We start from the raw sequence: 25244 nt of genomic DNA, 5'->3' as shown, positions 1-25244 counted from the left end.
TTATTTATATTCAGTTAGTCCTCTATTTTTAAGTTACATGTTGATAAATGGTATGACCTCTCTTTTCAGGATAGTAAAATTTGTAAAAAGAAAACATTCGGACTGATCAGGTTGAGCTCAAGGTGCTAGAGAAAGCCATGGGGTCCCTGCTGCCCTAGCGTGACCTTGATTCCACTCGTCAGTTGCCCCAGCACGGGGGGCCCCTGGGCAGAGCTACAGGGCAGGAAGGCGGCCAGGCCGAGCCTGGAACGGGTGCCTGGGCGGGAGGGAAAGGAAGGGGTCCCATGCCAGGTGGCAGGCCGCTGCAGTGTTCACGTGTCGGCGCGGGGACCCCCATGCCGAGGAGGTGGATTACCGTGCCTGTACACGGATGAGGCACGTGGACCAGTCACACGGTCATGGACGTGGTGCAGGGCAGACAGCCGGATTCGGATGAAGGACAGGGACAGAGGATGGGGAGAGTCAGGTGTCTTTGGGAAGGAAGTCGTCCAGATTCAGGAGGTGCTAGAAGAGCTGGGCTGGAGATGAAGGAGCAGGAGAATGACGCCTGACAGAGAACCTCAGGGCACAAAGGTTTTCACTGGACGTATCCTCCCTAGCCCCTTCTGCGCACCTCTGTATTTTTTTTTTTAAGATTTTATTAATTTATTAGAGAGAGAGAGCACGAGCAAGGGAGAGGCAGAGGGAGAGAGAGAGGCAGGCTCCCCGCTGAGTCAGGAGTCCGATGTAGGGCTCGATCCCAGGACCCCGAGATCATGACCTGAGCCGAAGGCAGATGCTTAACGACCGAGCCACCCAGGCGCTCCTGCCTTTGCATTCTTTTAAATTATTTTTTTCAGATTAATAGCTACTTCATCTTTAAAATGAAGGTGTGGTCAATGTGATTTCAAGATGTCAGGCTCCCAAGTTTGGGGACCCAGAGAGATTGGAGCTTTCTCAAAACGGCAAAACGGATTCTTGCTCGCTAGAATCGTGCAGTTCAGACTCTGGAATCTCTCTGCCGTAAGGGCTCTCATAAATTATCCAGGTCGGTGGTTTTGAAACTGCAGGCTGCCTTCCATTAGTTGGCTGTGTAATCAATTTAGTGGTCAAGCTCAGTTTTTAAATTAAATAGAAGGAACTAAAATTTAAAAATATCGCCGTGGGTCATGATGCTCGTTTCCATTATGTAACTTGCTTTCGGGCATCCAGTGAGCAGCAGCCCCAGCGCCGGCAGCCCTGCGGCCCCGGAGCTGACCCGCCAGCCTCACTCTTGCACACCTCCCCCCTCAGCACTTGGTGATAATCAGCATTTACAGAGCGCCAGGCACTGGTCGAAGCCCTTGGTATTAACTTGCTGTATCCCCACTGCACCTGTTAGTGCCGTTATCCTTATTCACAGATGAGAAAGCTGGCCACAGAGCCAGAGCTGCCCGGCATGTGGGGGTTGGAGCCGGGCCTCATCCCTGCCACGCTGGACTTCCGGTCTGAGAACCCTCTTCCCGGACTGGACGGGGGTGCAGCACTCCCCGCGTGGCCTCTGGCAGGCCAGCCCTGCGGGGCCTCTCTAGCAAGAGCCCAGAGGAATCCTGTCCTTGGGAGGGGACAGAAGTCCCCGCAGGCCACCCCTCTCCACCCAGCAAGGAGCACCAGGGCCTCTTCCAAGGTGCCATCCACGTGCGACCCCCCCGAAGTCTCACGGTCATCAGCCTCTGTATCTCATCACTATCTGCCATTAGATTATAAATACTTGTTTAAGAACGGTCTCGCCAACTAGAAGGAAGCGCCAAAAGGACAAGTATTGGGGCGCCTGGGTGGCTCAGTGGTTAAGCGTCTGCCTTCGGCTCAGGTCATGATCCCAGGGTCCTGGGATCGAGCCCCGCATCGGGCTCCCTCCTCGGCGGGAAGCCTGCTTCTCCCTCTCCCTCTCCCGCTGCTTGTGCTCCCTCTCTCGCTGTGTCTCTATCAAATAAATAAATAAAATCTTTAAAAAAAAAAAAAGGACAAGGATTTTATCCGGGCGCTGCTGTACCTCCAGCTCCTGGAACAGGGAGGTATTTGTAATCTGAAATATCGGTTACTGAGTGAGCAAGAGTTTGGAGGGAAGAGCCTGCATAAAACCAAAAGCACAACTCGCCCCTCTTTGCCCCCTGCACATAGCACTGCACTTGCCAGCAGTTCTTACAATGGTTCAACCACTCTGGTTCACCCATAATCAACAACCAGCGCGGGAGGAGGAGTTTGGGGTTTTCAGAGGTGAGCAGGAAGGAAAAAAGGCGCTCTCGAGGGACAGAAAGTTTCTTTGAGCAAGTTCGCAAAGACCCTGACCAGACTCCACCCTGTTCCCCAGGTCTGTGGGTTCATTCTGCTTTTTCTGTGCTCTGTGCTTGTCTGGGCTTCTGAGCAACTTCAGGCTCCGTGTGCCCCCCGGGACATGAAATGGTTTCAAAGCACTATCTCTAACCTGACTTGAGGACTTGGCACATGTCAAATTTCACAGAGAGTGGACAGAAGGAGGATGTGAGCTTTCCTCGTCCAAGGACTCTGGTTCATCTGTGCTGTGCCAAAGAAGCAGAACACATGAATCTCCGAGAACAGGGAGGGAGCGGGGAGTGGTACAGTGTTGTGAGTAGAGTGTTTGGCCCCGGAGAGAGAGAGGAGGCCAGAAAGGTGAAGGAGGTAGAAACTAATGGGCCTGTGGCGGTGTCCTGTCCCACAGAGTGACTAGAAGCTGACCTCTACCACCCTGGCACCTGTGGGGAGGGACGAGAGACCCACAGAGCCCCCGCCCATTGCAAGAGGGAAGAATTCACACCAGTGAACACGATCCGCCTTTACGAAGAACTGCAGAGGACAAGGACACAGCGTCCTGGCAAAGGAAGCCCAGCACATGTGGGAGCTCTGTAGCAGGAGAAGGCCGAGCGGGCTGAAGTCTGCTTCTCGTAACTCGGGCCAACTGCATGCGAAGGGCTTATGTAACTGAGAAGGGGGTCTTCAAAAGCCCATAGCTACTCAAATGCTCCCTAGTGGCCTGTATTCCTTACTTTATCTACTTCTGGGCAGGATTAGGGCCACGCCGGTGAGGACCTTGTTGATCCAGTGCACTAAAATAGGTTTTGTACTCTCGGGGAGACGACCCGGGTGCTTGCTGAAGCCAGCTGAGTAGGAAACGCGGCCCACCGCACATCCTGAGGACTGGGGACACTTGGAGAGAACAGCTTGCAAAACACCCTCAATTACTTATCGCAGATGTTCTTCCCTTAGAAAACACCCCTCAGATGGCAGGAAACGGGAGACACGGCAAATAAATTCAGAGGTTTTATTCTGTAAAGCACATATGCACATATTTCAAACACAGAAAATTAATCTGGGAGTGAATGCCATAACAGATCAGCTACTGACCATCATGCAAGGTAAGTGAGATGGGTCCTCTGGCCCTCGTAACCCCACAGTGCCTGCAGGAGGGTTGAAAACCAGGATGCTGAATCCCTACAGACTGCCAAAGAAATTGCAACCGAAACGCAGGCTCCTAGTGACGAGAAAAACTTACAAATAGAATCAAAACTGATTCAAGTCATACAGTGAAAGGACAAAAGGAAAAAGGAAAGAGATCAATATGATCTGAAACAACCATTTAATAGTAAGTTGCTAACCTTTGATTGGACCTCCAGTCCAAGATGCCTGAGAACGCGCCAGGGCTCCCGTGCGGGGTCACTTGGAATGGCACCTGGGCCCTGTGTGGGACGCTCTCCTAATCCTGAGGTCCCTCAGCAAGATGTGGCGGAGGACTGGGCCTTGTCTGCAAGTGCCTGGGTATGAACAGGACTCTGCGCTTCCTGAGATTCCACGGGAGTCTCTTCGGTTCCTAGACCTCTTCACCCAGGTCCACGGCCTCTCCTCTTCCCCGCCTTCCTTTAGACACCTGACTCTGGGTTTCCGTAAGATCTTTGAGAAATTACCTGCTAGAGTGAATGCTGGATTTTAAAGTGTGTGTCCCGGCCTCAGGACAAGTCATACTGTCCAGGCATTTTTGGCACTTCCTTCCCTCATGTCTAATAGAGTCCTTCCTCCCCTGGCTACAGAGTCCAGCCATTCCCTGTAATTAAAACAAGGGTAACTGATATTAGCAACAAGCTGGATTGAACAAACCAGTGAAATTGACTTTCTTCACGGGTCTCCTTTTAGGGTACTCTGCCAGTTCTAAATCTCTCCAACTCCACTTCACTGGGATATTATTAATTCAGTAGCAGCTTAACCTAAAATCTGGTGGTCTTATGATATTGGTGTTTCTAAAGGCCAAGCCAAATGGCTCTTTCTCCATCTTGTCTCGTAAAAGTCTCAAAGTCTCTAAAGAGAAAACTAAATGAACAGGTTAGCCATGCATCATGTAAGCAACTCATAAAACTGGATAGACAAGTATGATTACTGTGCTTGAAATGTACCAAAAGGGAAAAAAAAAAGGGATGTTAACGTATTAAATTACTACAGTGATTACTTTAACAATCTTCAGTAAGAGCCCACAATTGTTTTCCGTTCAAGAATGCCTGGGATCACATGTTCTAGGCCAATTATTTCAGACTCCAGGACCGATTCTAATTTGGAACAGACTACAGACCTGGAGTTGAGGGAAAGAAGTGCTGACGTCCAAGGTCTTAACTGCCCTTCTGCTCTACAACATTGCTTGGGAAAACACAGAAGTCAGTAATGACAATGAGTTATTAAGGCAAAGAGCTATTATGAAAAACAGTAAGAATATAAGTAACAAGAAAGGACTAGAAAAGAAAACGCAATTTTTTTTTTTTTTTTACAAGAAGATGGAGAAGAAGGAAAAAGGGATAAAGGGCCTAGATCATCAAAATGCCACAGGAAAGAAAAATGCTTTTGGTTTTCCTCATACATGGCAGATCAGAGCTGCTTTCCTTCCAATTCCACAGGCATCATTTCATGTCACTGATCTACCAGTTGCCATTTTCCTTTTGAAGATATGTTCACTGCACACAAATATATGCAAAAAGTAAAAGGAAGAAAGAAAATCCACTCCCTCTTCAAAGAAGACAAGAAACTCTTGCACAACTATTAGACTGAATCATCTTTCTTTTTCCATACTGCCATCTGCATTCCAGAAAACAGAACAGCTAATTTCTACTCTACTCTAGAGCCATTTACTTAATTTTTAAGCTCTTTTGAGTGAGGACGCTGCTTCAACTTTTATAATGGAGGGAAGGGACAAGAGAGGAGGAGACGACAGTGGAACATTCTGTGCCCACTCAACTCACACAAGACCAGGTTCCTCACCATCCATATGGAAAATGAAACTTAGATCTTTACCATGTAGGTGATTTTTCAATAGTTAACTTTTTACTCAAGATAAAAGCACAAGTCTGTCCTAACTAGAGTAGTATTAAAATGTGACTATTTTACTTTTCTTTTCAAAGAAAAAAACAAACAAAACAAGAAACTAAGAAAGATAGGCATGTTTCCTTGCAAGCAAAACGGAGAAAAAGGGATTATTGTTGTTACCATGATTATTAAGCCACAGACACATAAAATCCACAAAATGGACTGGTGGCTTTGGAAATGCAATATCACATCAAAGGTGCAGACTGTTTCGAACATTCTGTACATATCGGGCTGAAACAAGAACCAAAGCAAACCTCAACCCCGCCAGCAATGAAATGCCCCCGTGACCTTGGTGAAGACAGCATGGTCTGCCCTGCGGCACTGAGATCACGATCCTCTCCAGCGCTGCACAGGGTCGTCCCACCAAGTCCACAGGGGAGGCTGAGGGTTCTGGCTGCACCCAGTGCGAAGCACGTGCATCATTGGACCAATTTCTGAATAGATCTTTATAAATATATACAAATCAGTTACAGGCACTTGAAATGTCTTTGGCTGGAATAACCCAACATTGCAAGATAATATATTCACAGAGCGTCCAGGCCCAGGCTGGGTTCAGCAGGCAATGATTATGGTTCTCTCAGTCTCTCTTAGAAAACGGGCAGTTGTGGGATTAGGCATCAGCCAAAGCCACCTAGAAGAGAACAAGATGAGCAAACCCATCATACAGCAAAGCCCAGGTAACTCAGCCCCACCAGCACCCTTACTGGGTTCCGGTCTCCAACCAAACACCAGGGAGCTACAGGGCATGCATCTATCGAGCAGAGGAATTACTAAATCCCTAAGAAAAAAAATCTCACTTAGCAGGGAATGAAGAGAAATCTAAAAGTCTCCTGCAGGAAGCGGCCGATCCAGCGGAACCCCCATGCTGAGACAGAGTTAACGGATTTGAAACCATGATCAGGATTCTGAGATGATTTCTCAAGCTGATAGAAACCGAAGGAAGCAGCCCTTCAGGATCCACTGCTCTCCCATGGGACTTTGAGAACAATTCCCACTCAGTACCTTTCACCAGCTAAGAAGTGGGTGTATGGCTGAAAATCCAACACCATGATTTAGGCTGAGGGCAGACTACTTCTGATAAAAAGACAAGACCTAATTTCTCTGGAGGAAAGGAGCCACCAGCAATAAAGGGAATAAGGACTAAGCTGGACTTTCTGTCTACAGAGATCTCCAGCAAAATACTGGGCCACACCCATCCACTGCTCACCTTCTCAGGACAAAAGTCAGGATTGCTCTGACGCAATTTGCTGGGTCTGCCTTTGATAACCGCATAGCAAAACATTGTTATCACCATCACGAAGAGGAAGTAACTGGTGTGCATGAGATGCAAATTTATTAATGAACGGTCATCCTGAATAAAGAGAATAAACCAGAAACATCTGCACTGAGTTACTGGAAGATTTTAATGCTAGGTTTCTGGAAACAGGGTTCATAACCTCCAGACTCGCCTCAACTTTAATTCTTAAACTGGAAGGAGAGTGGTTTCTCTTTTTCTCTTCTAAACTTTTAAAACTAGATCTAAGTAAAGACGGTGTTCCTGGGGCCACCCACTCCTTCCTAAGGGAGCCCCCTGCCCTGGCTTCTTCACTCCCACACTGCCCAAGAGCACCCTGCCCCCAGGTCCCCCCTTCCCCAGAAAGCCCCAGAGACCCAGAGGCTTCAACCCCTACCCTTCTCTTCCGTCCTCTTCCTCTGACAGCCCAAGCCTCTGTTCCCAATTCCTCGTTACTCCGCCACCAAGAAGGCCTCTCCCCATGGGCAGCTAATCCTTCTTTGTCTTTCCCTCACTTTCCAAGCCCTTGATTCACTCCTCTCTGACCTCCCACATGCGGTCAGTCACCAGGCCTGCCAGGTGCTGCATCCCAGCCACGCTTCCATTCCTTTTCCTACACACACACACACACACGCAGGCCTCGAAACATCAGCCTTGGGCTCCATCCCATAAATGCATCATCAGGTGGGCAGACCAGTCTTCCGCACACCCTGCTTTACAAAAACCCTTCCTGCCCAAACGCAGGAAGTCTAAGTGCCTCACACACGGCCTTCTGGACCCTGGCCTCTGCCCAGCATCCAGCCTGATCTCTGTTGCTCACTCCCACAGGCCCCCAGCCCACCAACTGCTACAACTTGATACTAGAAAGAGAAAACAATCAGGCAAGAAGAAATCTACCTACCATATACTGACAGGAAGAAAAGTACGGACATTTACAAAAATCAGTGCAGTCTGTTAAAAATGGGTTCAAGTCTAAGCAGGAAGCCAAATGAGCCAATCCTCCACTGGTCCAGATTATGGGGTCTTCCTCCTTATTAAGTAAAACCTATCCAGCCCTCAATATCTAGCCAAAGACTGATCTCCTCCGACCTACTTCTACCTTTCTGGAATTCCAAACTATTTACTGCTCATACTGACAATGACCAGCTATTTCCTGAGTGCCCGTGTGAATGAGCAGACGGTAAGAGCATCCCTTGTGACCCGTACGAGTCAGGCACAGGGCGGCTGCTCGACAAATGTAACCACTGGTGACCAAAGCAGAAAAGGAAGAACGGATGCAGAGTTTCCTTAACTAACAGGGTGGCACATTTTTCCGAGCCTCCACTACACCCAGTCTCCCGGCCCAGCTTCCCAGCTTAGCCCATGCCATCTACAACGGCATGGGCTAAGCTAATGCGAGGAGGTAAAGAGGGCCTACATAACAGTGCCCAGATACCGGGAGACAGACAGACACACACACACACACACACACACACACCATTTTTCTCACTTACGTCCGGAACAATAACTGTAAGCTTAGGATTTAAAGCGTGGTAGACTTTTCCAATGGCCCCCTTATAACACCAGAAAGGATTGTAATCTTGAGCATATTTTGTGTTGGCGTCTCTGGCCGTTGTGAAGATCTTGTACCAGAGCGTGGCGTTGCTATACGTGTCGGGAACACAGTGTGGCGGCTGTCTGCAGGGGAACAGAGGAAAAGACACGGGCTCAGTGGCCTGAGACTTTTACCCGGGTCTCACCCACAGCCTGGGCACAACACTGAGCATAGCCATCTGTGTGGAAGAGAGAAATAAGAGACATACATTTCTTTGAGATGAAGACCATCGTGTTTTTAGTTCACAGATTTATTTATTTTATTTATTTATTTGACAGAGAGAGACACGGCGAGAGCAGGAACACAAGCAGGGGGAGTGGGAGAGGGAGAAGCAGGCTCCCCGCCGAGCAGGGAGCCCGATGCGGGGCTCGATCCCAGGACCCTGGGACCATGACCTGAGCCAAAGGCAGACGCTTAACGACCGAGCCACCCAGACGCCCCAGATCCACCAATTCTTTTTTTTTTTTTTAAAGATTTATTTCTTTGACAGAGAGAGACACAGAGAGAGAGGGAACACAAGCAGGGGGAGTGGGAGAGGGAGAAGCAGGCTCCCTGCTGAGTAGGGAGCCCGATGTGGGGCTCGATCCCAGGACCCTGGGACCATGACCTGAGCCGAAGGCAGACGCTTAATGACTGAGCCACCCAGGCACCCCGTTCACAGATTCTTTTTAATTTCACAAACACATAACAGAATAAGAAATAGGCATCCAACATTTGGAAGTCTGGTTGTTAAGATCTTTGCCTTCCCACGTCAACTAACCCATGGTTCTCTTGCCTATGATGTACCCAGAGAGGCCTGCTCCTTTTAAGCCCATTTTTGCAAATTATCTAAATTCTTAGTCACAACTGAAAGTTTTATACACAAACTTCTTCTTCAGATATTATAACCAACAGCAAATAATACTTATCTGCTCTTGTCCTACAAACCTCCAAATATCTAAAACAGAAATCCCAGAGTATCCTTTTTTTTTTTTAAAAAAAAAAGAGAAAGAGTGCGTGCACGCGCGCACAGGGTGGGGCAGAGGGAGAATCTCAAGGAGACTCGATGCCCAGCACAGAGCCCGACGTGGGGCTTGATCTCACGACCCTGAGATCATGACCTGAGCTGAAATCAAGAGTAGGACACTCAACCGAGTCCCCCATGTGCCCCCCCAGGGTAATTATTCTTATTTAAGAAGAATTCATCATAGAATTCTTTTAAATAGGCTACATCTTGTGTATTTCATATATTTATAGATCATTATCTCCATTACAGAGAAAAGAGGCAAAAAAAAACCCAACCAAACAAACAAAAACAACCCTTAGAAAGCCAAGTGGTAACATGGATAGCTGCTCAAAAAATATGAGACGTAAGTTTCAGCAACAGAAACTGTTTTGTGGAGGGCGCCTGAGCGGCTCAGTTGTTAAGCGTCTGCCTTCGGCTCAGGTCACGCTCCCAGGGTCCTGGGATCGAGCCCCGCATCGGGTTCCCTGCTCAGCGGGAAGCCTGCTTCTCCCTCTTTCTCTCCCTCTGCTTGTGTTCCCTCTCTCGCTGTCTGTCAAATAAATAAATAAAATCTTAAAAATAAATAAATAATAAATAAATAAATACAAATGGGAACAATGAGATGGCATTTAAAAAAAAAACTTTCGTGGAAAGATTCATTTATGCTCTCGATTTACAAAATAACTGTCTGAATAATGGAGATGAATAAAACTTCATCTTTCAGGAGGCTTCATTTATAAATCATTCTGGTCATAGGATCAGCTCTTATTTATCTTCTCTGTGGCAGGCTTCTACCAACAGGACAGGCGGCCTAAGAACGTACAACGAAACCAGATGCTTTTACTACCTGCTGAAGCACTCACTCACTCTCTGATACTTATATGCAAAGGTTCTACCTTTACGATTCCGAATTCAACTTAAATAATCCTTTAGACAGGTCCAGTTGTGACAATTCTACACAGTAATTTACTGCAAGCATCCTGAGAATCTGCTGAAGCACCCCACTCACACTCATGGTAAATGGAGCTTCTGACGCGCATCCACCAGGGTCAGGAAAACACTTACACGGTGACGGGGAACACACCAGGGTTGGCTGTGAGGGTCATGCAGGTGGTGAACACCACCTGCTCACAGTGACCGTGAAGGGCACAGTCGTCTGAACTCCAAGCTGTAGGCAGGGTAAAGGTAATATTGATCTCCTCGTGGGCTTCCCTGCCTATGAAAGAGAAATGGGGGGGGGCAGGGGGAGGGAGAGGCGTTGGTAAATAAAGGTTAAGAACTCATATATTTATTATGCTCTGGGATATCAATGAATCCTGGACTCAAACCCACCCAGGAATCCCCTATCAGCCCACAGAAGCAAGACATCTGCCTCTGTGGGATTTGAGGAACAAGAGTTCTGAGCCAGACGCTGAGGCCTGCTCACCTGGGAGAGCCACAGTGTGGCAAATGGCAAGGGGCCACTGTTAGCCAGGGCCTGGAGATGGCAGGCATCGAGGGCCCCCAGTGCCCAGGCAGAAAGCGGGGGGCTGGGTGAGTCATTATCACCACTGTTTTAGCATCTGTGTGACACTTGTGCCATTTCCAAATTGCTTTTATATGTATCCTTTCACATAAAACATACCGCTATCCCACAAACACGACCAAAGAAGCGATACTGTTCCCCTTTCACATATGAGCAGACTGAAGATCAAGGGGTCTAACAGACTTCAGGAAGGTCAGGGAACTGGTAAGGGATAAAAAAGCTTAAATGAAAACCAAGGTGTTCTAGTAACAGCAGGAGAAGGTCCACCTGCTGCCCAGAAGTCACACTTGCCTCATTCCCGTGGGAACAGCTCTCACCCATAAAAGCCAGCAGGAGGCTGCCAGGCACTCCCAAGTTCCTCTAAGGACTGAGAGGCTCTTGGTAACAAAGAACCAAAGACTATTCTTCTAAGGTCTAGGCCTCCGTAGGAAGCCTTTCCTAATTATTCCAGCTTCTGCTACTTTCTCAGCATTCTCCTGAATCACTTACAGTCTGTCCTGGTCAGAGGGTACTACAGGTCAAAAGGCAGTGCTCAATGTTCTATAGATGTTATTTCTTTTTTTAAAGACTTATTTATTTGAGGGAGGGGGAGAGAGCACAAGCGGGGGGGGGGGTGGCAGAGGGAGAGGGAGAAGCAGGCTCCCCGCTGAGAGGGGGGCTGGCACTTAATATAGCATTCCCTTTGTGCCGGGAACTATTGTTAAGTGTTTGATAAATATTAATTCATGTTATCCTTCTCTCTGCCATAATCCTAAAATTCCAATTGACAAGACCAGATCTTAGGCTTTTTCTAGTTCTTCCCAGCAGCTAGCACAGCGCTGAGCTAACATGGGCATTCGAAAATCTGTAGACTAGTAACAATATCTGTAGTATGTACTGAAAACTCTAAGATGAAAAACCTGAATAAAAATTTTGCGCTTGTAAATATTAAAACCAGAGTACGCCTCAAAGTTTCTTCTCAGTCACTTTTATTGAGAGCCTACTATTTACCCAGCACTTTAAGCGAAGATGTAGCAGAAACAGTTCCTTCTTGGCTTCACTTAGTTCAAACTCAAGAGAAGGGGAGACACGTAAATATAAAAATAATCTGATGAGTAAAAACCACATAGTACTAATACTCTGTCTTGGAAGAGTTGCTGCCTAAGAAAATCTGAACGGAAAAGGGCTACACTCACATACCTGAAAGTCCAATCTGATGCCCCAAAATGGTGGAGTACAGATGGGTGACATTGCGAGAGTACCCTCCAAAGGGTTTCAGCGGGTCCAAGGTTAGGGTGATCGCGACGGAGATGTTCACTGGGCCCGCGTCCTCCAGGGCCTGCGGGGACTGGGTGGACACTCTAGCCTGCCCGCTGGTCACCGTGCTCTCCGGAGTTGTGGTGTCATTTGTGAGATGCTTCAGTGTTTCGTTCTCTGACACACACAAGTCCAAATCGTTAAACCGCAGCAGAAACGTATTCCAATCCTGCGGTGACAGGAACAGAGGGAAGGAAGTATGAGCGGTCTGGAAGTGCGGTCTGTCACTGCACTCCATGGCCATGACCGCCGGGTGGGGTCGCGGGGCCACAGAGCTCAGCACTGAAAGTAACAGTGATGATCCAGCCAGCGGCCTCTTGCATTGGCATCCTAGTGCTGGTTTTCCAAACCATCTAAAATGTGAACTCTTCATTGGCATGAGATATTAAACTAGGTGATTAAACCAACTTATTCAAGAAAATGTGTAAAACAAAAAATAGCATATTATACTTGCAGAAAATGATCTAGCTTCAGAACCAAACTTGAAAAGAAAGCTTGAATGAAAGTAATAAAACATTAAAAGCATTAATCCAAACTCACTTAGCAGTTATGATTAGTTATTATTTTTTAAGACTTTATTTTTAGTAATCTCTACACCCAACGTAGGGTTCAAACTCACGATCCCGAGATCGAGTCACCCGCTCCACCGACTGAACCAGCCAGGTGCCCCATGATTAGTTTTTTATTTGTTTGTTTTCTTAATTGAGTTTTTATTGGTTGTTTTGAGGATCAGTACAGACATTTCAATTTGTACACAATTCTTAACGTACATACCGAAAATCTAAAAAAACCATGTAGTTGTGATTCTTTTCTAAAAGTTATTCCAGTGACCTTCCAGCTTAAAATTTGGAGGCAAATTTTCCTTAACAGTGTATCAAGTACCAAGATGTTCAAATGCTGATACACTGTTACATTGTTAAGTCCCATTAATTCACAACTTAATATCATATACACTACATACTCAAATTCTCAATCTTGCACAGTACATTAACAGGGTTACTAGGAAAACTGGACTACCACAACCAAGATGTTACAGAGTGCACAAGAATTCTGACCAGGAGAGCCAAGATCTAGGAGTGGTTTCCTTTAGGAAACAATTCTACCAAAAACAACGTGGGAATAGAAGTAATTTAAAATATTCAAGACATAGTAAATGCACAACTGACTCCAAACTGCCATTTAGTATGCTTGGTATTATAGGATATAAAATTACCCCATCTATGGAATGTTGAGCTGACACCCAAGACAATCAAAGCCTCCCACATTCAATATCCCACTATTTCCTGTTGTACCAAAAAATAAACCAACCAGCAAATGATTTCACCTCTTAAAAAAAAGCATTTACACTTAAAAAATGGGATGAGGTGGGATTCCCTCCTTCTTAAAAATGTTTCTAGAGCTACTAAAAAACTTGCATTTACAAAATAGTTGATAAAAATATTCCTCTGGATTGTACAAGGGTGACAGGGACCACTGATAAGACATGGTTTATGGTATTAATCAGACTAGGCTTCTTTCTCTCCTGCTTCATCAGAGGCTGGACTCTCCTCATTTTTAGTTTCTCCGTTTTCTGCAGGTAAGTCTTCTTTCGTTTCTTGGTTAGCCACTTCAGCCTGTTTTGCCTTTGCTCCCCCTTTCCCCTTTGTTTGCACTTTTTTGTCTGAAGATTTATCCTTTCCTGCCGCCTTGTTTGGCTTTGTTTCCACTTTTGCAGGAGCAGGTTTAGCTGACAACCTCGCCGACCTCCTCTTGGGCTCCTCCTTCGCCGCCCCCTCGGCGGAGCTGACCTTCCTCTTGGGCATTGAGGCAGCGGGGCGGGCACGGGCTGGGTGCCTGCGGGCCCCTGCGGGCCGCGGCGCACTGAGAGCCTTCGCGAAGCTGGGCTGGCCGCTGCCGCTCCTCCCGCCGCCCAAGCTGCTGGGACCCGCCCTGTTTGTTTGGTTTTTTTTAAGTAAGGCTGCCTTGGGGCTCCTGGCTGGCTCAGTCAGGAAAGCATGTGACTCTTGATCTCAGTTGGGGTTGTGAGTTCGAGCCCCACCTCGGGTGCAGAGATTATGTAAATAAATAAAACTAAAAAAATAAATACATAAGGCTGCCTTAAAATAATTCCTCAAAAGGTCAGTTCTATACACCTTGCTTTCTCTCTGTAGAATGCAAAACCGCAGTCAATACCAATATTCATGCGGTCCATTTTCCCCCTTGTCATGGACTTTGAAACATGACCACCTTAAAACAGGAACGATTTCAAAAAGGAGGAGAAAAGATGTCTTCGGGCATCTCTTAATATCTGTTTGATGGTTTAAATCATAAGTAATTTTAAAAATACATACAGCTGGTTATGTCATGATTAAACTGAAACCAACATAGTGAAGTACCCACCTGGTTCTATTTTAATTTAATTTTCACAGAAAAGCAAAGATGAACTCAGGCTGAAATGGCAACAACAAACTAGCCTAGGCTGTCACATATAACTTCTTCCACCAAGCAACGTGAGTCTACAAAAAGTTGCCAAATGTCAAGACAAACCAGGTTACACTTCCAATTACTCTAACACTAGCCTTGACTAAAAATGCCACTTGATATCCCTGACCCTCCTCCAGGGAGGTAGAGCTGAGGCTTACTCTCTTGTCCCCTCATCAGGCTACCTCTTGAAAAAACCCTTTCCTTGCTGCATTAAAAAAAAAAAAAAAAAGGAAGGAAGGAAGAAGAAAGAAAAGAAAAAAAAGCCATCTGAGCAATCCTCAAGCAGTCAAGCGGGTCTACCTTTAGAGCATCAGTCTATCAGTACATGGCATTTATTAAGACTGCAACTGGATGTATCAAATTACATTCTCCCCACACCGACAAACTCAGCAGACCAAAAACATAAGGGCTGAAAATGAACATTCTAGTCTCATCCCTTCATATTCCAGACATGAGGGAACTGAAGCCCAGAGCAACTTTATGGACTCTCTACATTCCACAGTTGAAGGCAGAAGCAGGATTAGGTTTTTTGATTCACAGCCCCGAACTTTTCCCATATTCCTAAGGTCCTCATTTGAAAATAAAATCACTAAGTTAATCATAACCAAAGTTCTGCAGCAGCTTGGCACTGCTTTCCTGCAGACCTCGAGTCCATTCTGAACAGTCAGCCAAAGCCAATGTCAGGCCCCATTTCAATTATTAAGGACTAATTATCCAGGCTGCCTCTTAATCACTTGTGTTGGCCAAGTGTTCAACATGGCCTTGGGCTCCGAGGGAAAGCAATGCCAGGATGCTGCAGAGGCCTGATTGTGACTAGAATATTCATTTTCAGCCCTAATGTGGGTGCAGCCTATTTGCACAACCTTTAAGGATTCAGGCAGAGTCAGAACAGAGGGAGAACTGAGCCAGCCAGTCTGTTTCTTGGTTAGAAACTCTTTGAAAGGGTTTCATGGCAGAAAACAGCTAAAACTTGTTACCTAAACTGCGTGAGAGTTCACTTGTGAAGGTGGCCCCTCCGGCCAAGGTATTCGAGGATCAGAAAGCACAGAGCACAGAGAAGCCATGATCCCCATTACCCCAGTAGAACCCTCCTCTCCATCACAAGGCAGGAACAGTGTGATCTCAAACCCCGCCCCATTCCCACTCCCACCAAGGCACACACTCAGGAAGAAAAAGGATAAGAGAAGGCACTCCAGGAATCAACTAAGGCAGGAACTCATTCATCCTAAAAGAAACCATATCCACAAGTAAATTTACCATATCATTAATTCAGCATAATTTCTAACACGTAAAATACATTTATTAATAGGTACATTATCATTCAGCTCTATTAAATACGAATTGTTAACTTTGTGTTGTTTTCTTTGTATATGCAAAAATACACCTTTTAAAATCTGTATTATGAATGTTCAGACTATTATTTGCCTAGATTAAGGTTTAAAGAGCAATACCCTAATAATTTATTTAAATTGACCACAGCGTAAAATCTAGAAGGCAAATTTGTAGATAACTGAAGTTCTGCTTAATAAAAAAAGACAAATATATTTGGAAATAAGATCCAGCTTTCTATTTCTTTAGCGTCCCTTCTCAGGCAACGAAAAAGCTATCAGTACAGCTAAATAGAACCCCATATGACATATGGCTTTAAAATAACAAATGCTTAGTTTTTAAAAACAGCAATGAGCCAATTTAAGACTTTAATAATAAATTTAAATTATTTATGATTTATTAACTTAATAATAGCAAATATGGTAGTTCTCTATGTTCTTGACACACTTTCCAAATATACTTTCCAAAACACGTTTCATTGCTGAAACAGTGTAACTGAAACTGGTAACATTATTTAAATCAATAGTTGTCTGACTAGATACTTTCAAACAAAGTGAATCACAGGAAGATGGAAGACAGGATTGTGAAAAAAAAGGCTGCTTTCTCACTAGGTTAGAAAGAAAGGTGTGTGGAGAGCCCAAGGGTGTTCTACTGTGTAAAGTCTGGCCAGACTGAGAGAACTTAGAATATACCATACCTCTGCCATTTCCGGTGACTTAATCTCCTTGATTTTGAAGAAATAGCCCAAGGTCAGGAAAGCTATAGCCATGGCGCTCACACTGATCATAAAGACCACAAGGGGAGGCCGGCTGCTGATGTACAGCTTCAGGTTCTCCAGGGGGTTGATGCTGAACATTATTCTGATCAGCTCCACCTGAAAGGGATTAATCATTAGACTCATGGACTGACTCGCCCAAAGAAACCCTATGATCCCTCCACTGTTGTTTCATTTCCTGGTGTTGGGGGGTGAGGTCACTCACTATTGAGCTTGAGGAACGTTTAATCATAAATCTACTCCAAAGACTAGAAGAAACACTAAATGTGAACTGTCACTACGTCAAAGTGCTAAGATCTTAAAAGCTATGCATTTCTTTCTGTTTGAATCTTCTAATTATTCTATAATGAACACTTGCTGTTTCCATAAGGACTACTAATAATAGCACTTGCTATTTCCACTTAAGATAATGCTGAAGTAGGTCCATAATAGGATATAAATACATGCCAACACGTACAAAAAGAAATTGAGGATGTTCTCATTTCCTACCACTGAAAGGTTCAACATTCTGTCCTGTTCCCTGCCATCCTCATGCCCATCCCAGCAACTGGCAGAGAGACACATAATACATGTGTAACTGTACCACTCCCCTGCTTAAAGCCCTCCTAAGGCCTCCCACGAGACCGAGGAGAAGATCAGGAACAGCTCTACCAAGGCCCACAGGGTTTCATGTTGCAGAAGCCCTACCAACCTCAATGACCATATGTCCAGGAACTTCCTCTCCTCCCTCACGGGGCTCTGGCAACGCTGGCCTTGCGATTTTCTAGGATCAGCTTGTCACTTTCTGCAAGGAAGTCAGCCGGGACTTGCATGGGGACTGCACTGACCCTGTAGGTCAGTTTGGGGAATACTCCTGCCTTCTTAACAATACTGGCTTCCAGGCCATGAACCTTCCCATTTACTTGCGTTTTCTTCAATTTATTCCAACAGGTTTTGTGGTTTTCAATGTATACGTCTACACTTCTTTTGCCAAATGTATTCCTAAGTATTTCATTCTTCTTAGAATTTCTGAACATTTCCTATATGAAGGCATTTCTCCCAAATTTCCAGGTGCTTGCTCTTCTTAAAATGCAGGTTTCCACTCAACAGTCAACTCCTCAGAGAGGCCTTCCCTGACCACCGTCCACCCCCCGCCTCTCAGTGCCCTGCTTTAATTCTTTCACACTGTTTAGTCAAGAGTACAGTTAATTTTCTACTTGTTTGCTGTCTCTCACCCCTGGGTTCTGAGCTCCATGACAACAGAAATTTTGCCAATCTTGTTCACTGCTATAGCCCTGGTTCCTGGCCCCTAGAACAGGAGCTGACACATAATGAGCAATTATATACATGAACACTAAAAAAAGCAACTAAAAAAAAAAACTGTAACAGCTTTTAAATTTGAGAGAAAAAGCTGCATCAACACCCCCTAAGAACTAACAGCAACCACTTGCAATAAGCCAGGCTGTGTGTTCCTTCGTCCTCACCAGAGTCCTTTGAGATGGAAAATAATATCCTTTATGCTCTTCCCAGAGCAGCATCCATGCATGTTTTGTGTATTTTTCCTATAAAATCAGATACAATTACTGGTATTGCATATGGAAACGTGGAAAATGATATATTGAGTATATTCTTATACTATTTTCATTCACATTGTTTCTGAGATTTATCTGTTGATTTACGTAGATCTAGTCTACTGAATTTACCAGCTGTATAGTATGCAACTGTAGCTGAGTTTTCCTGGACTGAGGAGCCCAGTGAGGGTCTTCCCAGTTTCCCTCACCTAGGCCCTGCAGCAGCACACACAAGAAGGGCTCTAGGTCACAGGGTAGGCGCATCAGCAACCTGATTTGGTCATGTCGGATGGCTCTCCAAGGAAGTCCTACCAGCGACGAAAGGGCTCGCTCCATTTCCCAACATTCGTACCAACACTTGAACACTTGATATTCTAAAGCAATGTTATTGATTTGGACCAACAAGACTGATGTGAAATGTTATCTCATCATTATTTTAAATTGCATCTCCCTCACACTGAGCATCTTTTCACTTCTTTATCAGCCATTTAGATTCTTCCTAGGTAAACTGCCTGAATCTTTTGACTACTTACCAGTTGTTTGTCTATTTCTCGTTAACGTTCAGGAGTTCTTTTTATGTTCGTTAATGTTCAGGAGTTCTTTTTATGTTCTGGATCCTAAGCCTTTTCCAGTTTTTTATGTTATATGTAACTACTTCAAGTCTGTGGATTTTCTTTAATATAGTTTATGGTATCTTTTACCATACGAAAGGTTATTTTTTTTTTAAACTTTATTGATATATAATTCACATAACAATTCACCCATTTAACATGTACAAATCAATTCACAGAACTGGGCAACCTTCACTATAATCAGTTTTCAAACATTTTCATCACTCATAAAGAAACCCCATACTCTCTAGCAGTAACCCCCTAGTCCCTCCGGCCCTAAGGCAACCACTAATACACCTTGTCTCTATAGATTTGCCTATTTCAGACATTTCAAATGAATGGAATCAGAATACGTGCCCTTTGGTGACTGACTGCTTTCACTCAGCATGATGTTTTCAAGGCTGATCCATGATGTAGCATGTATCAGTACTTCATCCGTTTTCGCTGCCAAAAATATTCCACTGTACGAAATATTTTATTCATACATTTTGCATATCCATTCATCAGTTGATAGACACGTTTCTACTATCTATTATGAAACATGCTGCTATGAACATGCATGTGTAACATCTTGTGTGGACATAGGTGTCCATTTCTCTCGGCTGTATCTGTCCCATATACCCTAAGAATGGCACTGCTGGGTCATACGGTAACCACATGCTTAACCTTTTGAGAACCTGCCAGGCTATTTTCCAAAGCAACTGCCCCACTCTGCATTCTCACCAGCTGTATAGTGAGTGTTTCAATTTCTCCACCACCTCACCCACACTTGTTATTGCCTTTTTCATTATTGTCATCCTAATGGGTGTGAGGTGGTAACTCACTGTGGTTTGATTTGCATTTCCTCGATAGCTATAAAGTTATTGATTTTATTTTATTTTATTATTTTTTTTTTTATTTTTTTTTTAAAGATTTTTTTAATTTTTATTTATTTGAGACAGAGAGAATGAGAGACAGAGAGCATGAGAGGGAGGAGGGTCAGAGGGAGAAGCAGACTCCCTGCCGAGCAGGGAGCCCGATGCGGGACTCGATCCCGGGACTCCAGGATCATGACCTGAGCCGAAGGCAGTCGCTTAACCAACTGAGCCACCCAGGCGCCCTAAAGTTATTGATTTTAATGTATTTATCACCCCTTTCCTTTTATGATTATGTGTATGTATGTATTATCTGAGAATCCCTTGGTATCTTTATATGTCAAAAACATTCTTTTCATTATTTTCCTCTACAAGTCTTATAGTTTGATTTTTTAGTCTCTTATCTACTTGGAATTGATTTGGGATTCCAGAATCTAATAGGCTTCTGGTTTAATCTTTTTCTATATAGGTGGCCAATTGTCCAATACCATTCATTGAACATGGTTTTATATTGAACATGGATTTCCCATGGATTTGTAATGCTCTCTCTCATATATACCAAGCTCCCAAATTAATGTAGGTTTGTTTCTAGGCTTTTTCTCGTGTCCCATCATGATATCTGCATTTCCCCACCTCAGTACCATGCTGTCTGAAATTTTGCCATCTAATACAAGAAGTCTACCATTTTACTTTTATTCAAAACTGTCCTAGCTCTTCTTGGCCCTTTACCCTGCCATATGAATTTTAGGTCCCAAATGTAAAGTTCCCAGAAAAATCTTGTTGAGATTTAAACTGGAATTGTCCCAAACAGACTATTAATTTGGGGAAGAAGTGACATCTGTAGAACGCTGAGTTCCCTAGTCCATGAACAGGGTATCTCTCTCCATTTATTTGGGTCCACTTTTCTTTTTCAGTAATTTTTTAACTGTATCTTATGCATCTTATTAGACTGATTCAAAGATATACTGATTTATGCAGCTATCACTGAGAGCATCTCCTAAAAATTGCATTTTCTATTGTTAATGTATACAAAAGCAACAGACTTTGGTATATTGATCTTGATTCCAGACACACTGCTGAAATCTTTTAAATTCTAATTGGGTTATTTGTAGCTTCTCTTGGATTTTGTGTAGACAGTCACACTGCAAGCTAATAAGTATTTCTTCCTTTCCAGCCCCTATTTCTTTTTCTTACGACTTTGACTAGAATCTTCAGTGAAATGATGAATAGAAGTGGCAATAGTAGATTCCTGCCTTTAAAGGAATTGCCTCTAAATGTTTCACTATTAAATACAGTAGATGTTAAAGGTTTCTGAAAGAAAACCCTCAAGTTAAGAAGTACACTTCCATTTCAAGTTTGCAAAGAGACTTTCATTATAAACAAGTGTTGCATTTTAATGAATGCTTTATCTGCAACTTTTTTTTTTTTTAAGATTTTATTCATTTCTTTGACAGAGAGAGACACAGCGAGAGAGGGAACACAAGCAGGGGGAGGGGGAGAGGGAGAAGCAGGCCTCCTGCTGAGCAGGGAGCCCGACGCGGGGCTCGATGCCAGGACCCTGGGATCATGACCTGAGCTGAAGGCAGGCGCTTAACGACTGAGCCACCCAGGCGCCCCTTATCTGCAACTTCTTATCAATTTTTTCTCTCTAATCTATTGACATGAACTATGTTGATTTTCTCATGCTGACTCAATATTTGCATTCCTTGGATAATTTAACATGATCACGATTTTTTAAAACTACATGACTGGTTTATGTTTGCCACATTTTATCTGGACCTTTTAATATCTATTCGTAAGAGATAAGAAAATGATCAGCCATGATCACACTCTCCTTGACTAGTAGAACTAAGTCATCTTAGTATCACAAAATTAACTGAATTGTCCCGACATGCACTTTCTAAAACGTGTATAAGATATTAGCTTTTATTTCTTTGAAGCTTAACAGACCTTGACCAAAAAAAACCCTGGATTCACCAAGTTTTTCTTTGGTTTTATATCTGGGTGAGTTATCTTAACTGCTTCATCATGGTTTTAATGATGGTCGGTCTATCTTTTCTATTTCTACTGAGTCGGTTTTGGTAAGATGTGTTACTCTAGGAAACTACCCACTTGATATCGGTTTTTAATACTTCTAGACACAGTATAATTTTGTGATTTGTTCACTATTTTATTTACTTGTACTTATGGTTTTTTTTCACTACAAATGTTTTTGTGTGTTTGCCTTCTCCTCTTTTTAACCAGTCTCTCCACAGCTGTATTGCACTGATGTTTTCAAGAACCAGTATTTGGTTTTGTAGACTGGGTCCAAATAATTTGTTTTCTATTTCAGTCATTTCTACATGTATTTTTTATTATGTTTCTCCCTCTGCTTTCTCTGGGTTTACTCAGAGAAACCCTTCAATTTCTCCAACTTCTTCAGCTGGAATCTTACCTCAGAATTTTTATTCTTCTTTTCTAATGTAAGCATTTCAGAATAAAAATTTCCCTCAACATACTCCTTTTCTTTACCTAAATTATGTTCACGCCCTCAGCACTACCACCAATCTAATCCATTCGCTAATCTTGTTTTCTTTCCAAAATATATCTCAGGTTCACCCACTTTCCCCCATCTTCGTGTGAAGATGTATCAGCTCTCCACAGCCCTAAGACCTCTATATCCAAGAGCTCAGTGAGTATCTCTATACCTACACATTCCACAACATGTCCAAAACTGAACTCCTCTGCTTTCCTGCCAATATGACTCTTCTCCCTGTATTCCCCATCTCAATACATAACTCTGGAAAACATCCTAGAATACTTGTGCCTTCCCCACTATATCCAAGCAATTATTAAGTGCTAAAGATTCTCTTTATTATCTCTTACTTCCTCTTCCTCTCCATACTCCTCGGCTACTGCCCTTAGTTCAGGCCCTCATCATCTTTTTCTTGTAACTATCACTAAGAGTCTCAACTGGATCTGCCTATACCAGTTAAATAATCTATCCTCCACATGCTGTGAGAGTTATTTTTTCCAAATGTAAATCTAGACATGTTACTGCTTAAATCTCTCAGAGCTCCAACAACCAAGGAATGAAGTCCAAGCTCCTTAGAATGGCAAGCCACCATGAGCTAGGTCTTGTCTACTTCTCAACGGTCTAACTGCTTACAATTCCTGAACATATTAGACAATATTATAGCTTCAAGCCTTTCAGTCCGCTGGTCCTCCTGACCTTCATGAACCACATCACGCTACTTCACCCTCCTCTTCCAAGACTCAAGGGACACCTTCTCTATGGAACCCTTCCTGGCCCTTCCCCACACCCAGCCCCTCAGGGAGAAGTGACCACTTTCATTTATATGCCCCCACTCTACTCTGCAAATTTCTCACAGAGACACTGAAACACCTCACTGCAGTTGTGTATGTATACATCTATCTTCCCAACCAAGCTGTAAGCCTCTCAACGACAGATACAATGTTTTACTTGTCTCTGCATAATCAATATCCAGACACAAAATAGGCAATTTTTAAATGTGCAAGTTCATTAAATGCATCAAATAAATCCAGACTTAAAACATAAACTGGGGCGCCTGGGTGGCTCAGTGGTTAAGCGTCTGCCTTCAGCTCAGGTCATGATCCCAGGGTCCTGGGATCGAGCCCCACATCGGGCTCCCTGCTCGGCGGGAAGCCTGCTTCTCCCTCTCCCTCTCCTCCTGCTGTGTTCCCTCTCTCACTGTGTCTCTCTCTGTCAAATAAATAAAATCTTTAAAAAAAAAAAAAGATTAAAAAAAAACATAAACTAAAAAATAATTTAGAAAATGATTAGAACAAGATTGCAGGGTACAAGGCTAATATAAAGAAGTCAACTGCATTCCTATATATGCCAGCAGGAACAAGCTGAATTTGACACTATAAACACAATACCATTTATATTAGCACCCCCCAAAATTAAATACTCAGGTATCAATATAACAAATATGACAAGATCTATGTGAGGAAAACTACAAAACTCTCATGAACAGAATCAAAGCACCAAATAAACGGAGAGATTCCATGTCCGTGGATGGAAAAACTTAGTATGTCAAAGTGTCAGTTCTTCCCAACTTGACTTATACATTCAACACAATCCCAGTCAAAAGTCCCATCAAGTTATTTTGTAGATATCAACAAACTTTTCTAACATTTCTATGGAAAGGCAAAAGAACCAGAATAAAAGAAATACTGAAGGAAATTTGGAGGACTGACTCTACTCAACTTTAAGACTTATTATAAAGCTACAGTAATCAAGACAGCGTGGTATTGGCCAAAGAACAAACAAATAGACCAATGGAACAAAACAGAGCATCCAGAAATAGACCCACATAAATGTAGTCAACTGATCTTGCTTTGACAAAGGAGCACAGGCAATACAACGAAGCAATAACACATCGTTTTCAACAAATGGTGCTGGAACAACTGAACATCCACATATTAAAAAAATGAATCTAGGGGCGCCTGGGTGGCTCAGTCGTTAAGCGTCTGCCTTCAGCTCAGGTCATGATCCCAGGGTCCTGGGATCGAGCCCCACATCGGGCTCCCTGCTCGGCGGGAAGCCTGCTTCTCCCTCTCCCACTCCCCCTGCTTCTGTTCCTGCTCTCGCTAACTCTCTCTCTCAAATAAATAAATAAAATCTTTAAAAAAAAAAAAAAAAAAGAAGAATCTAGACACAAACTTATACTCTCCACAAAATGAATTCAAAAGGGACCAGACCTGAATGTAAAATGCAAAACAATAAAACTCCTAGAAGATAACACAGAAGCAAACCTAGATGACCCTGAGTTTGGTGATGACTTTTTAGATAGAACACCAAAGGCACCATGCATGAAAGAAAAACTGATAAACTGGACCTCATTAATGCTCAACATCACTGATCATCAGGGAAATACAAATCAAAATTACAATGAGTGATCATATCATACCCGTCAGCATGGCTAAAATCAACAACACAAGAAACAACAGGTGTTGGGGAGGATGCAGAGAAAGGGGAACCCTCTTACACTGTTGGTGGGAATGCAAACTGGTGCAGCCACTCTGGAAAACAGTATGGAGTTCCCTCAAAAAGTGAAAAACAGAACTACCTGACGATCCAGCAATTGCATTATTAGGTATTTACCCAAAGAATACAAAAATACTGATTCAAAGGGATACATGCACCCTGATGTTTACAACAGCTTTATCAACAATAGCCAAATTACGGCAACCTCCCAAGTGTCCATTGACTGATGAATGGATAAGGAAGATGCAGTATATATACACAATGGAATATTACTCAGCCACCAAAAAGAATGAAGTCTTGCCATTTGCAACCACATGGATGGAACTAGAGAGTATTATGCTAAGCGAAATAAGTCAGTCCGACAAAGACAAATACCATATGATTTCACTCCTATGTGGAATTTAAGAAACAAAACAAATGAGCAAAGGGGGAAAGAGAGAGAGAGAGAAAAACCAAGAAACAGACTCTTAATTATAGAGAACACACTGACAGTTACCAGAGGGGAGGAAGGTGGGGATGGGGGATGGATGAAACAGGTGATGGATGAAACAGATGATGGGAATTAAGGAGCACACTTGTTGTGATGAGCACCAGGT

The 25244-nt window shown here is 43.7% G+C and overlaps 2 protein-coding genes across 3 annotated transcripts in view; both read right to left on the bottom strand.

The window, feature by feature from the left end:
- Positions 1 to 3284: 3284 nt before the first annotated feature.
- The window catches only part of TMEM248 (transmembrane protein 248), a 34899-nt gene continuing 12939 nt past the window's right edge, over positions 3285 to 25244 (bottom strand). The window contains exons 2-7 of one of the 2 annotated variants that reach the window (XM_021700367.1): positions 16542 to 16718; positions 11936 to 12221; positions 10297 to 10447; positions 8146 to 8329; positions 6587 to 6730; positions 3285 to 6010 (exon numbers count right to left, since the gene is read on the bottom strand). In XM_021700367.1, coding sequence (XP_021556042.1) covers positions 5990 to 6010; positions 6587 to 6730; positions 8146 to 8329; positions 10297 to 10447; positions 11936 to 12221; positions 16542 to 16700 — 945 coding nt within the window. In that variant the 5' untranslated portion in view covers positions 16701 to 16718 and the 3' untranslated portion in view covers positions 3285 to 5989. The remainder of the gene's footprint in view (positions 6011 to 6586; positions 6731 to 8145; positions 8330 to 10296; positions 10448 to 11935; positions 12222 to 16541; positions 16719 to 25244) is intronic. The other variant, XM_021700368.1, reaches the window with a different exon arrangement.
- On the bottom strand, positions 13558 to 13854 carry LOC110589764 (non-histone chromosomal protein HMG-14-like). Its single transcript, XM_044915698.1, has one exon. The coding sequence runs from the start codon at positions 13852 to 13854 to the stop codon at positions 13558 to 13560; it is 297 nt and encodes a 98-aa protein (XP_044771633.1).

Source organism: Neomonachus schauinslandi, chromosome 5 (assembly GCF_002201575.2).
Source record: "Neomonachus schauinslandi chromosome 5, ASM220157v2, whole genome shotgun sequence".
NCBI lineage: Eukaryota > Metazoa > Chordata > Mammalia > Carnivora > Phocidae > Neomonachus > Neomonachus schauinslandi.
The sequence above is the reverse complement of the archived record's forward strand: the minus strand, read 5'-3'. Positions and strand labels throughout refer to the sequence as shown.